The sequence below is a fragment of the Astyanax mexicanus genome, chromosome 1, assembly GCF_023375975.1.
Source record: "Astyanax mexicanus isolate ESR-SI-001 chromosome 1, AstMex3_surface, whole genome shotgun sequence".
Classification (NCBI taxonomy): Eukaryota; Metazoa; Chordata; class Actinopteri; order Characiformes; family Acestrorhamphidae; genus Astyanax; species Astyanax mexicanus.
Window position 1 is genome coordinate 56,586,600 of NC_064408.1, and position 15,151 is coordinate 56,601,750.

The following is a 15,151-nucleotide window of genomic DNA, read 5'->3' on the forward strand; positions in this document are numbered from 1 at the left end:
ACAAAAGTGTCCATATCAAATTTTCATTTGGTGTACCATTAGTGCATGGGCCATAGATGATAATTGGCAAGGATGACCTTGATAGCTTGTATGGTTCTAGAGAAACAGCTATCGAGCATTGGCCCCGCCCCCTGGGGGGGTGTATGTCTACTTCAACTGACAGGGTATCTGAGAATCATGTAATGATCAAAGGACTGAAGTGGTATTAGTGTCAGGTTAAGCATTCAAAAGTTCTAAGTGTTAAAGACATTTTACTGCACCATGGTAAAACTAATTTGCATATGGTGGCCATATTGTTTATAAATGTAAAGATTTTTTTTATAATTGTTGAGGAGTAAGCTCTGCTGAACTGTTTGACACCAAACATGTCATGATTGGTCAAGGAGGCAAAGACAAGATCTCAAAAGTAGGTTTTGCATATTATGCAAATTAAAAAAAAATTATTGGGTGGAGCATAAACAAGAATGACCCAGGTGGCTGAGCAGCATGACCAAGAAGGATAAAGATGTTCAATTAAGCCAGACAAGCAAGATTAAATAAGTTCAGCAGAGCTTTAATTTAGAATAATTCACCTGTAGCTGTTTCACCAAATGACCACCAGAGCGCAGCAAGAGACCACATATAACCTGCTGGAAATCTATCACTCTATAAGTAAGACAGAACATTCCCTATCAGTGTGTTTCTATTTATTAAAAAGAGAAGAAAAGTCCGATTGGGCTCCAAATTGGTACTCATGATCAAGTGGTCTGTATATACATGTATGTAAATTTGTGTGTTGATAGGGTCAAAGGTTCCTGACTTCTGACCATTTAGGTTTGAAAAAAGTGATAATACAGGCTTATGGCCTACAAAATGGCTGTTGCTCTTTGGCCATATTAGAGGCAAAAAATATCTGATTTGGCTCAAAATTTGCAATCAAGATCACAATATCAGTCTATATATGTATGTCAATTTCTGTGTCAATAGGGTCAAAGGTTCCTGACTTCTGTCCATTTAGATTTGAAAAAAGCGATAATACAGGCTTGAGGCCTACAAAATCGCTGTAGTTTTCCAGCCGTTGTAGAGGCAAAACATGTCCGATTTGGCTGAAAATTTGCAATCAAGATCAGATTATCAGTCTATATACGTGTATAAATTTGTGTGTTGATAGGGTGAAAGGTTCCTGTCTTCTGTCCATTTAGGTTGGAAAATAGCGATAAATAGAATAAATTGAAAATAGTTATTTTTTCACTGTAGAGCCTACTGACGACTTATTTGGCCTTATTTGGCCTGCTCTGCTTTGCCCTGCTCTGCTCTCTACTACTCTGGTCTGCTGCTGTGCTGGTTTGCTGCTGTGCTGCTCTGCTGCTGAAAGCTTGCTTTAATCTTCAGCTTCTACACTTTTCTCTGTTTTCTTCTCTTTTACTCTCTTCACACTTACTAATCCACTTTTAGTCTGCTTCCTCTTTGCTCTACACACCTATTAATCCACTCTCAGTCTACTTTTATAGACTTTTTCCTCAGGTTTGCTGGATTAGCTGTTTGCTGCTGCAGTTTGTTTGTGTAAGTTTCTAATTTCAACTGAAACAAGGTGAGTGCTTTTTTTCTCCATGGCTTCTGCTCAGGTTTACACCTGTTTAGAGTGTGGCATGTATAGCTTAGATCCCTTATCCACCGATACTGGTAACAATAGTGGTATTTGTACTAAGTGTGAGATAGTTAGCTCCTTGGTGGATAAGGTGAATAAGTTAGAGCTGCACGTCCGGGGTTTAATAAGGGATAGACAGCAGGATTCACTGTTAGCAGCCCCGGGTGTCTCAGGGAGAGTTAGTACCCCCTCGACTCCGGCCTTAGAGCCCTCACAGCGGGGCGAATGGGTAACGTCTCGGCGGCATAGTCGAAAGGCTAAGGCTAATGCTACCGCAAAGGCCACAGCCAGCCCACCTGAACACCACGCTCCCCCAGTTCACGTGTCAAACAGGTTTGCCCCGCTCAGTGAAGCACCAACTGAGGAGCCTGTTAAAGGTACTCTGGTGATAGGAGACTCTATCGTCCGACACGTGAAATTAGCTACTCCTTTAGGGGCACCAGCGGCAACAGTTACTTGTTTACCGGGAGCCAGAGCACCGGACATTAGTGGCAACCTTAGGTTAGGGAATAGGAGATATTCGAGGGTAGTAATTCATGTAGGGGCCAATGATATTCGTCTGCGGCAGTCTGAAGTAACTAAGGCTAATATTAAAGAGGTGATTAAACAGGCCCAGATGCTGTCCGAGGAGGTAATCTGCTCTGGCCCCATCCCAATGAGGCGTGGTGATGAAGCTTACAGCAGGCTTTCTTCGCTGAACCGCTGGATGTCCAAGTGGTGTGCAGAAAATCATGTGGGCTTTATAGATAACTGGCTACACTTTGAGGGCAAGCCTGGTCTTTTAGGTAGGGATGGTGTCCACCCCACGCGGGAGGGTGCTGCCTTACTTTCATGCAGCATAGCTCATAGTCTTTTAGTTAGTCGGCAGAGTAGTATTAGAAGCTGCTGACAATCCAGAGCCGGGACCAGGCCGCAGACAGAGAGGCTTAACCGACCGTCTGCGAGCTGCAAAGAGACGTTACCTAGATACCAATGTATTCAGACTGTGTCTGTCCCCCGAGTCAAACAAAAACATCAAAAAACTAAAACAGTAAATCTAAATAACTTAACTTATATTAAACAATCATATCCAGACTGTAGTACTAACATTTCAAGCCTAAAGATTGGTTTACTTAATATTAGATCTCTAAATTCAAAAACAGTTCTGGTGAATGAAATGATAACTGATCAGAAATTCGATGTTCTGTGTCTGACAGAAACCTGGATTAGGCCAAATGAATATGTAGCATTAAATGAAGCCACCCCTGCAGGCTATAATTATATACACAATCCGAGATTGTCCGGTAGAGGAGGTGGGGTCTGCATACTTTTCCAAAGTACCTTAGTTAGCAATCAGAAACACTATGAAAATTTTACTTCTTTTGAGCTTCTTTACACCAGTATAATTAATCCAGTTACAAAAAAGAATGCGTTTTCTTTAATTAACATCTACAGACCACCAGGGCCCTATTTAGAATTTTTAAAAGAATTTAGTGATTTTGTCACAGACTTAGCAGTAAGTAATGATAAAGTGATTATAGTTGGAGACTTCAACATTCATTTCGAAAAATTGGATGATCCATTAAAAAAGGCATTCACATCGATTTTAGACTCAGTTGGTATTATTCAAAATATAACAGGACCTACTCATTACTGTAATCATACTCTGGATTTAGTTTTGACCCTGGGTGTGAGCATAGATAACCCGAATATTCGTTCTCAAACCTCCGCAATTTCAGATCATTACCTTATTTCATTTAAATTACATCTTAGTCATAATATACGTACATCCCCTAGCTACTCTGTAAAACGTTCAATTACGCCTTTTACAGCCCAACAATTTACAGATAAGCTTCCAGACTTATCAACTCTAATGTACTCTCCTGTAGACCCAGTAGAACTAGACAAACTAACCGAAGGTTTAGAAAATACCTTTCGCTCTACCTTAGATGTTGTAGCACCCCTTAAACACAAAATAGAGAGACAGAAAAAGCTCGCACCGTGGTACAATGATCAAACTCGTACCTTAAAGCAGTTAGTACGAAATTTAGAGCGTAAATATCGATCAACTAAACTGGAAGTGTTTCACTCTGCGTGGAAAGACAGTCTTGTTAAATATAGAAAAGAACTTAATAAAGCCCGCTCAGCATATCTGGCCTCACAGATCGAGATAAATAAAAATAATCCTAGAGTTCTCTTTAGTGTTATTTCCAAATTAACTAAAAACCAGGCAGGTACTGAACCTCAGATTCCAGCCATTTACACCAGCAACGATTTTATGGACTTCTTCAATAGTAAAATTGAAAACATTCGGGATAAAATTAAACAGATAAATATTACATCCTCTCTGTCATCTGGTCTGGCTGATCTAGAACAAAACTCTGTTACTGAAGTTAGGTTGGAAGTCTTTAACCCACTTCCACAGCTAGAACTAGAGAAAATTATCTCCTCTTCAAACAGCACAACCTGCACACTTGATGCTGTTCCCACAAAATTATTAAAACAGGTACTGCCAGATATAATTAAACCTCTGTTAATGATAGTAAACTCATCGCTCGCCCTGGGCCATGTACCCAAAGCCTTTAAAACAGCTGTAATTAAACCTCTGATCAAGAAACCAAATCTTGATCCTAGTGTACTGTCTAACTATAGACCTATTTCAAACTTACCGTTTATTTCTAAGATTTTAGAAAAAGCTGTAGCCCAACAACTTTGCTCTTACCTGCAAAGAAACCAGATCTATGAAAAATTTCAATCTGGATTTAGGCCTTATCATAGCACTGAGACAGCTTTAGTTAGAATAACAAACGATCTACTTATAGCCGCCGACCAAGGCTGTGTTTCCTTACTCGTACTTCTCGATCTGAGCGCAGCCTTTGATACAATAGATCATACTATCCTTTTAGAAAGACTAGAGAACATGGTCAGTGTAACCGGAACTGCCTTAGCATGGTTTAAATCGTACTTAACCGATCGCTATCAGTTTGTGAGGATAAATGATATGTCTTCCAGTTATACCAAGGTAAGATATGGAATTCCACAAGGCTCTATATTAGGACCGTTATTATTTACATTATATATGCTCCCACTGGGCAAAGTTATTAGAAAACACAATGTGAATTTTCATTGTTATGCGGATGACACGCAGCTCTTCATATCAGCCAAACCTGATGATAGAGTGAGATTAAAGAAAATCGAGGATTGTGTAGAAGATGTAAAATCATGGATGTCGCACAACTTCCTCCTATTAAATAGTGATAAAACAGAAGTTCTCCTATTAGGCCCCAAAGCTGCTAGAAATAAATTATCAGACTTAATGCTAAATCTGGCTGACTTCTCAGCCACCCCTGGTTCAGCAGCTAAAAACCTTGGAGTTATCATAGATTCAGATCTAGCATTCGATAAACACATATCTAATGTTACTAGAACAGCTTTTCTACACCTCCGTAACATCGCCAAGCTAAGAAATGCCCTATCACTGCATGACGCAGAAAAATTAGTACATGCCTTTATTACCTCAAGGCTAGATTATTGTAATGCGCTACTGTCTGGATGTTCCGGCAGTAACTTAAATAAACTTCAGCTAGTTCAAAATGCTGCAGCCAGGGTCCTTACTAAAACTAGAAAATTTGACCATATTAGTCCAGTACTATCAGCACTGCACTGGCTTCCAGTCAAATTCCGCATAGACTATAAAATTCTCCTGTTAACGTATAAAGCCCTACACAGACTCGCTCCTGAGTATTTACAAGACCTCATCTCCTGTTATGAACCACCGCGATTACTCAGATCTCAGGGTGCTGGTTTATTAGTAGTGCCTAAAATTCAGAGGAGCTCTGCAGGAGGAAGAGCTTTCTCTTATAAAGCGCCTCAACTCTGGAATAATCTCCCCGAATATGTTCGGGACTCAGACACAGTCTCAATCTTTAAGTCTAGACTGAAAACTTACTTGTTTAGTTTAGCTTTTGGTAATTAATGTTTTTCCCTTTAGATAAGGCTGCAGATTCAGGGGTTCATGGACAGAGGAAATTGTGGTAAACTGAGATGCTGGTGCTGTTGTTCTCCCACTGCACACGGTCACTCAGGTTTGTGGACGGTGGAGTGGGTGAATGCCAGTGTTTCAGGGAGCCTCCATGTCTATGTTACCTTCTGGCTCTCTGCCTTTAGTTAGGCTGTTTTATTCAGTTCTGCCGGAGTCATTTGCCACACTCTGATAATGTTTTAATATTCTCAGTTTTGCATAAATCCAGTCAAAACTAATTCCATCTCTCTGCCTTCCTCCGAGTTACTGACTGCCCACCTGTCTGACCCGATACCGATGTTGGACCCTCAGGCTCTCGCGTCTCCTGTCCGGCCAGACTGATGGAAGTTTCTGAAGTCAGCTCTTCTCCACCACCACCACAGATCAGCTGCTCATCGACCATCTTACTCTCCACTACAGATTACATCCAAGCCATTAGTGGCGCTATTACACTCCTGAGTACATAAAACCTATATAGATGTATAAAAGACTTTTTAAATTTCTATTTAAAAGCCGTTTGACCAGTGGTAGGATGGTCCCCCCTTTAATGTGAGTCTTGGTCCTCCCAAGGTTTCTTCCTCCTCCTGCAGCTCTGAGGGAGTTTTTCCTTGCCTCCGCGCTCACTGGGGGTTCTGTATTCTGTATTTTCTATGTGTAATGTTTTGCCTGATTCTTTGTCCTGTAATCATGTTTCTGTAAAGCTGCTTTGTGCCAACACCTGTTGTAAAAAGCGCTATACAAATAAATTTGATTTGATGATTTGATTTGACTCATACTTGGCACATGTGCTTCAAATGTCATTGTTAATTAGTAGCTTCAACAGTTTTGGCATGTTTTAAACTTTGACAGAGTTTTGGCCAAATAACTCTGAAAAGGCTTTCACGTACATGTTTGATCAAGGTTTATGGGCCTCAAATAGTTAAAATGTCAAGATTTTTTTGATAATTATTTACCTACAGGGTCTCAAGATTGCATCAAGACCAAATTTGTTTTGATTGATTAAGGACTTAAAGACAAGTTCGAAAAGAGCAATTTTTACTCTTTTGGCCACTGATGAAAATCTTTGCATTTTTGGTAAACACATGTAATTACAAAGTTGTAAAGGCTACAGCAAAGTATACAACTAAAAAAGAATAACAAGCCTAGGCCACTTGTACCTTTAGATATAACTGATTTTCTGCTATAGTGCCCCCTTGAGGCCAATCAACGCCATATTTTAATGGATGATAGAAGGCCCTGAGATACATGTAGGGTATAAGTATCGTCCTGATTGGTCATTGTTTAGCATGTCAAAAGCTTGCTGGAATCTGATTGGCTAATAACGATCGCAAAAATTTGCATATCAAATTTTCCTTCTGTAAAACATTAGGACATAGGCCATAGATGATACATGTCAAAGGAGAGCTTCATAGCTTGTACGGTTCCTGAGAAACAGATTTTTAGCTTTGGCTCCGCCCCCTGGGGGCGTATGTCTACACAGATTGACGGGCTACCTCAGAATCATGTTGGCATCAAAGTTGTAAAGTGGCATTAGTGTAGGTTTAAGCATTCAAAAGTTACAGCTGTTAGAGTAAATGTGGGTGTGCCACGGTAAGATTAATTTGCATATGGTGGCCATATTGTTTACAAATTTCACAATTTTTTCGATAATTATTGAGGTTGGGACTCTGCTGAGTTGTTTGACACCAAATATGACAGGATTGGTCAATGACCCTAGGACAAGTTCTCAAAAGTAGGTTTTGCATATTATGCTAAATAGCAAAAAATCTAAGTGGGCGGAGCTTAGTGGTTCTATTGACCTTTTTGATTTGCCATTAACCAAGGAATCATATAATGCAAGAATTTTTGCTCTAGCTATCAGGGCGTAGGAGTTACGAGGCCAAACGCGTTGACCTTCGCCATAGCGCCCCCTTGAGGCCGATCGGGCTCATCTTTTGAATCTGAGTAGCGGTGAGAAGTACTACCATATGACCAAGTCTCAGCCCTGTAGGCCTTACGGTTTCTTCTGCCCAATCACTTCTATGGCAGAAAAAGAATAAGAACTATAATAATAATAATAATAATAATAATAATCAGAACAATTACAATAGGGTTTCTAGCACTACGTGCTCGAACCCCTAATAAATATAGCCGCAAGCGGCGATTTACGGGGTTCGAGCGTCACAGGCAAAGAGGCCCCTGGAGGCCAGTTAGGCTTAAAACCTGTTGCTGGTTGACCGTCATCACCAAACTGGATAACCAAGCTGGGTAACCAGCGTGACCATAAAGACCAAAATGACAATGCTAGATGAGTGGTGTGAGTAAACTAGTTGAAAAGCATTGATAAATTGAGCTGTAGTGTTCATCAGGTTTTATGTGGTGTCTTGCTGCACTCTAGTGGGCATTTGGTGAAACAACTTCAGTTCTTAAATTCAAAAAACACAAGGCATAAAAAGGGCATATAAATAACCCATATATAGTGTATAAGTTTTGACCTGATAAACATTCTGCCTGTCAAAAGCTTGCTGAAATGTGATTGGCTAATAGTGACCACAAAAGTGTCCATATCAAATTTTCATTTGGTGTACCATTAGTGCATGGGCCATAGATGATAATTGGCAAGGATGACCTTGATAGCTTGTATGGTTGTAGAGAAACAGCTATCGAGCATTGGCCCCGCCCCCTGGGGCGGTGTATGTCTACTTAAACCCACAGGGTATCTGAGAATCATGTAATGATCAAAGGACTGAAGTGGTATTAGTGTCAGGTTAAGCATTCAAAAGTTATAAGTGTTAAAGACATTTTACTGCACCATGGTAAAACTAATTTGCATATGGCGGCCATATTGTTTATAAATGTAAAGATTTTTTTTTATAATTATTGAGGAGTAAGCTCTGCTGAACTGTTTGACACCAAACATGTCATGATTGGTCAAGGAGGCAAAGACAAGATCTCAAAAGTAGGTTTTGCATATTATGCAAATTAAAAAAAAATTAAGTGGGTGGAGCATAAATAAGAATGACCCAGGTGGCTGACTAGCATGACCAAGAAGGATAAATATGTTCAATTAAGCAAGACAAAAATGATTAAATAAGTTCAGCAGAGCTTTAATTTAGAATAATTCAAATGTAGCTGTTTCACCAAATGACCACCAGAGCGCAGCAAGAGACCACATATAACCTGCTGGAAATCTATCACTCTAAAAGTAAGACAGAACATTCCCTATCAGTGTGTTTCTATTTATTAAAAAGAGAAGAAAAGTCCGATTGGGCTCCAAATTGGTACTCATGATCAAGTGGTCTGCATATATATGTGTGTAAATTTGTGTGTTGATAGGGTCAAAGGTTCCTGACTTCTGTCCATTTAGGTTTGAAAAAAGCGATAATACAGGCTTATGGCCTACAAAATGGCTGTTGCTCTTTGGCCATATTAGAGGCAAAAAATATCTGATTTGGCTCAAAATTTGCAATCAAGATCACAATATCAGTCTATATATGTATGTCAATTTCTGTGTCGATAGGGTCAAAGGTTCCTGACTTATGTCCATTTAGGTTTGAAAAAAGCGATAATACAGGCTTGAGGCCTACAAAATCGCTGTAGTTTTCCAGCCGTTGTAGAGGGAAAACATGTCCGATTTGGCTGAAAATTTGCAATCAAGATCAGATTATCAGTCTATATATGTGTATAAATTTGTGTGTTGATAGGGTGAAAGGTTCCTGTCTTCTGTCCATTTAGGTTGGAAAATAGCGATAAATAGAATAAATTGAAAATAGTTATTTTTTCACTGTAGAGCCTACTGAAGACTTATTTGGCTCATACTTGGCAAATGTGCTTCAAATGTCATTGTTAATTAGTAGCTTCAACAGTTTTGGCATGTTTTAAACTTTGACAGAGTTTTGGCCAAATAACTCTGAAAAGGCTTTCACGTACATGTTTGATCAAGGTTTATGGGCCTCAAATAGTTAAAATGTCAAGATTTTTTTGATAATTATTTACCTACAGGGTCTCAAGATTGCATCAAGACCAAAGTTATTTTGATTGATTAAGGACTTAAAGACAAGTTCGAAAAGAGCAATTTTTACTCTTTTGGCCACTGATGAAAATCTTTCCATTTTTGGTAAATACATGTAATTACAAAGTTGTAAAGGCTACAGCAAAGTATACAACTAAAAAAGAATAACAAGCCTAGGCCACTTGTACCTTTAGATATAACTGATTTTCTGCTATAGCGCCCCCTTGAGGCCAATCAACGCCATATTTTAATGGATGATAGAAGGCCCTGAGATACATGTAGGGTATAAGTATCGTCCTGATTGGTCATTGTTTAGCATGTCAAAAGCTTGCTGGAAACTGATTGGCTAATAACGATCGCAAAAATTTGCATATCAAATTTTCCTTCTGTAAAACATTAGGACATAGGCCATAGATGATACATGCCAAAGGAGAGCTTCATAGCTTGTACGGTTCCTGAGAAACAGATTTTTAGCTTTGGCTCCGCCCCCTGGGGGCGTATGTCTACACAGATTGACGGGCTACCTCAGAATCATGTTGGCATCAACGGTCTAAAGTGGCATTAGTGTAGGTTTAAGCATTCAAAAGTTACAGCTGTTAGAGTAAATTTGGGTGTGCCACGGTAAGATTAATTTGCATATGGCGGCCATATTGTTTACAAATTTCACAATTTTTTTGATAATTATTGAGGTTTGGACTCTGCTGAGTTGTTTGACACCAAATATGACAGGATTGGTCAATGACCCTAGGACAAGTTCTCAAAAGTAGGTTTTGCATATTATGCTAAATAGCAAAAAATCTAAGTGGGCGGAGCTTAGTGGTTCTATTGACCTTTTTGATTTGCCATTAACCAAGGAATCATATAATGCAAGAATTTTTGCTCTAGCTATCAGGGCGTGGCAGTTACGAGGCCTAACGCGTTGACCTTCGCCATAGCGCCCCCTTGAGGCCGATCGGGCTCATCTTTTGAATCTGAGTAGCGGTGAGAAGTACTACCATATGACCAAGTCTCAGCCCTGTAGGCCTTACGGTTTCTTCTGCCCGATCACTTCTATGGCAGAAAAAGAATAAGAATAATAATAATAATAATAAATATAGCCGCAAGCGGCGATTTACGGGGTTCGAGCGTTACAGGCAAAGAGACCCCTGGAGTCCAGTTAGGCTTAAAACATGTTGCCGGTTGACCGGCATCACCAAACTGGATGAGGATGACCAGCATGACCGTGAAGACCAAGCTAGATTATCAGCATGACTAATCTGGATGACAAACTTGTTGATCATATTGACCAAGCTGGAAGACCATAATGACCAAACTGGATGACCAGCATGGCAAAGGTGGTTGGCCAGTATGACCAAGCTGGAAGACCACCATTACTATGAGGACAAAGCTGAATGACCAGCAGGACCATAATGACCAATGTGAATGGCCAGCATGACCAAGCTGGATGGCCAGCATAACCAAGCTGGGTGACCAGCGTGACCATAAAGACCATAATGGCAATGCTAGATGAGTGGTGTGAGTAAACTAGTTGAAAAGCATTGATAAATTGAGCTGTAGTGTTCATCAGGTTTTATGTGGTGTCTTACTGCACTCTAGTGCGCATTTGGTGAAACAAATTCAGTTCTTAAATTGAAAAAACACAAGGCATAAAAAGGGCATATAAATAACACGTATATAGTATATAAGTTTTGACCTGATTAACATTCCACCTGTTAAAAGCTTGCTGGAATGTGATTGGCTAATAGTGACCACAAAAGTGTCCATATCAAATTTTCATTTGGTGTACCATTAGTGCATGGGCCATAGATGATAATTGGCTAGGATGACCTTGATAGCTTGTATGCTTCTAGAGAAACAGCTATCAAGCATTGGCCCCGCCCCCTGGGGGTGTATGTCTACTTAAACTGACAGGGTATCTGAGAATCATGTAATGATCAAAGGACTGAAGTGGTATTAGTGTCAGGTTAAGCATTCAAAAGTTATAAGTGTTAAAGACATTTTACTGCACCATGGTAAAACTAATTTGCATATGTTGGCCATAATGTTTATAAATGTAAAGATTTTTTTTAATAATTATTGAGGAGTAAACTCTGCTGAACTGTTTGACACCAAACATGTCATGATTGGTCAAGGAGGCAAAGACAAGATCTCAAAAGTAGGTTTTGCATATTATGCAAATTAAAAAAAAATTAAGTGGGTGGAGCATAAATAAGAATGACCCAGGTGGCTGAGCAGCATGTCCAAGAAGGATAAATATGTTCAATTAAGCAAGATTGAATAAGTTCAGCAGAGCTTTAATTTAGAATAATTCACCTGTAGCTGTTTCACCAAATGACCACCAGAGCGCAGCAAGAGACCACATATAACCTGCTGGAAATCTATCACTCTATAAGTAAGACAGAACATTCCCTATCAGTGTGTTTCTATTTATTAAAAAGAGAAGAAAAGTCCGATTGGGCTCCAAATTGGTACTCATGATCAAGTGGTCTGTATATACATGTATGTAAATTTGTGTGTTGATAGGGTCAAAGGTTCCTGACTTCTGACCATTTAGGTTTGAAAAAAGTGATAATACAGGCTTATGGCCTACAAAATGGCTGTTGCTCTTTGGCCATATTAGAGGCAAAAAATATCTGATTTGGCTCAAAATTTGCAATCAAGGTCACAATATCAGTCTATATATGTATGTCAATTTCTGTGTCAATAGGGTCAAAGGTTCCTGACTTCTGTCAATTTAGATTTGAAAAAAGCGATAATACAGGCTTGAGGCCTACAAAATCGCTGTAGTTTTCCAGCCGTTGTAGAGGCAAAACATGTCCGATTTGGATGAAAATTTGCAATCAAGATCACAATATCAGTCTATATATGTGTATAAATTTGTGTGTTGATAGGGTGAAAGGTTCCTGTCTTCTGTCCATTTAGGTTGGAAAATAGCGATAAATAGAATAAATTGAAAATAGTTATTTTTTCACTGTAGAGCCTACTGAAGACTTATTTGGCTCATACTTGGCACATGTACTTCAAATGTCATTGTTAATTAGTAGCTTCAACAGTTTTGGCATGTTTTAAACTTTGACAGAGTTTTGGCCAAATAACTCTGAAAAGGCTTTCACGTACATGTTTGATCAAGGTTTATGGGCCTCAAATAGTTAAAATGTCAAGATTTTTTTGATAATTATTTACCTACAGGGTCTCAAGATTGCATCAAGACCAAATTTGTTTTGATTGATTAAGGACTTAAAGACAAGTTCGAAAAGAGCAATTTTTACTCTTTTGGCCACTGATGAAAATCTTTGCATTTTTGGTAAACACATGTAATTACAAAGTTGTAAAGGCTACAGCAAAGTATACAACTAAGAAAGAATAACAAGCCTAGGCCACTTGTACCTTTAGATATAACTGATTTTCTGCTATAGCGCCCCCTTGAGGCCAATCAACGCCATATTTTAACTGATGATACAAGGCCCTGAGATACATGTAGGGTATAAGTATCGTCCTGATTGGTCATAGTTTAGCCTGTCAAAAGCTTGCTGGAAACTGATTGGCTAATAACGATCGCAAAAATTTGCATATCAAATTTTCCTTCTGTAAAACATTAGGACATAGGCCATAGATGATACATGCCAAAGCAGAGCTTCATAGCTTGTACGGTTCCTGAGAAACAGATTTTTAGCTTTGGCTCCGCCCCCTGGGGGCGTATGTCTACACAGATTGACGGGCTACCTCAGAGTCATGTTCGCATCAAAGTTGTAAAGTGGCATTAGTGTAGGTTTAAGCATTCAAAAGTTACATCTGTTAGAGTAAATTTGGGTGTGCCACGGTAAGATTAATTTGCATATGGCGGCCATATTGTTTACAAATTTCACAATTTTTTCGATAATTATTGAGGTTGGGACTCTGCTGAGTTGTTTGACAGCAAATATGACAGGATTGGTCAATGACCCTAGGACAAGTTCTCAAAAGTAGGTTTTGCATATTATGCTAAATAGCAAAAAATCTAAGTGGGCGGAGCTTAGTGGTTCTATTGACCTTTTTGATTTGCCATTAACCAAGGAATCATATAATGCAAGAATTTTTGCTCTAGCTATCAGGGCGTAGGAGTTACGGGGCCAAACGCGTTGAGCTTCGCCATAGCGCCCCCTTGAGGCCGATCGGGCTCATCTTTTGAATCTGAGTAGCGGTGAGAAGTACTACCATATGACCAAGTCTCAGCCCTGTAGGCCTTACGGTTTCTTCTGCCCGATCACTTCTATGGCAGAAAAAGAATAAGAATAATAATCGGAACAATTACAATAGGGTTTCTAGCACTACGTGCTCGAACCCCTAATAATAATAATAATAATAATAATCAGAACAATTACAATAGGGTTTCTAGCACTACGTGCTCGAACCCCTAATAATCAGAACAATTACAATAGGGTTTCTAGCACTACGTGCTCGAACCCCTAATAAATATAGCCGCAAGCGGCGATTTACGGGGTTCGAGCGTTACAGGCAAAGAGACCTCTGGAGGCCAGTTAGGCTTAAAACATGTTGCCGGTTGACCGGCATCGCCAAACTGGATGAGGATGACCAGCATGACCGTGAAGACCAAGCTAGATTACCAGCATGACTAATCTGGATGACAAACTTGTTGACCATATTGACCAAGCTGGAAGACCATAATGACCAAACTGGATGACCAGCATGGCAAAGGTGGTTGGCCAGTATGACCAAGCTGGAAGACCACCATTACTATGAGGACAAAGCTGAATGACCAGCAGGACCATAATGACCAATGAGAATGGCCAGCATGACCAAGCTGGATGGCCAGCATAACCAAGCTGGGTGACCAGCGTGACCATAAAGACCATAATGGCAATGCTAGATGAGTGGTGTGAGTAAACTAGTTGAAAAGCATTGATAAATTGAGCTGTAGTGTTCATCAGGTTTTATGTGGTGTCTTACTGCACTCTAGTGCGCATTTGGTGAAACAAATTCAGTTCTTAAAATGAAAAAACACAAGGCATAAAAAGGGCATATAAATAACCCGTATATAGTATATAAGTTTTGACCTGATTAACATTCCGCCTGTTAAAAGCTTGCTGGAATGTGATTGGCTAATAGTGACCACAAAAGTGTCCATATCAAATTTTCATTTGGTGTACCATTAGTGCATGGGCCATAGATGATAATTGGCTAGGATGACCTTGATAGCTTGTATGGTTCTAGAGAAACAGCTATCGAGCATTGGCCCCGCCCCCTGGGGGGGTGTATGTCTACTTAAACTGACAGGGTATCTGAGAATCATGTAATGATCAAAGGACTGAAGTGGTATTAGTGTCAGGTTAAGCATTCAAAAGTTATAAGTGTTAAAGACATTTTACTGCACCATGGTAGAACTCATTTGCATATGGCGGCCATATTGTTTATAAATGTAAAGATTTTTTTAATAAATATTGAGGAGTAAGCTCTGCTGAACTGTTTGACACCAAACATGTAATGATTGGTCAAGGATCCAAGGACAAGATCTCAAAAGTAGGTTTTGCATATT

The 15,151-nt window shown here is 39.6% G+C and overlaps 2 protein-coding genes across 3 annotated transcripts in view; one reads left to right on the top strand and one right to left on the bottom strand.

Moving 5' to 3' along the window:
- si:ch211-243j20.2 (uridine-cytidine kinase-like 1) overlaps positions 1–15,151 on the bottom strand; it is a 153,765-nt gene that overhangs the window by 21,780 nt on the left and 116,834 nt on the right. The window lies entirely within an intron of this gene.
- Positions 1,289–2,598, top strand: LOC125802416 (uncharacterized). The gene has a single exon (XM_049480418.1). The coding sequence runs from the start codon at positions 1,590–1,592 to the stop codon at positions 2,514–2,516; it is 927 nt and encodes a 308-aa protein (XP_049336375.1). The 5' UTR covers positions 1,289–1,589; the 3' UTR covers positions 2,517–2,598.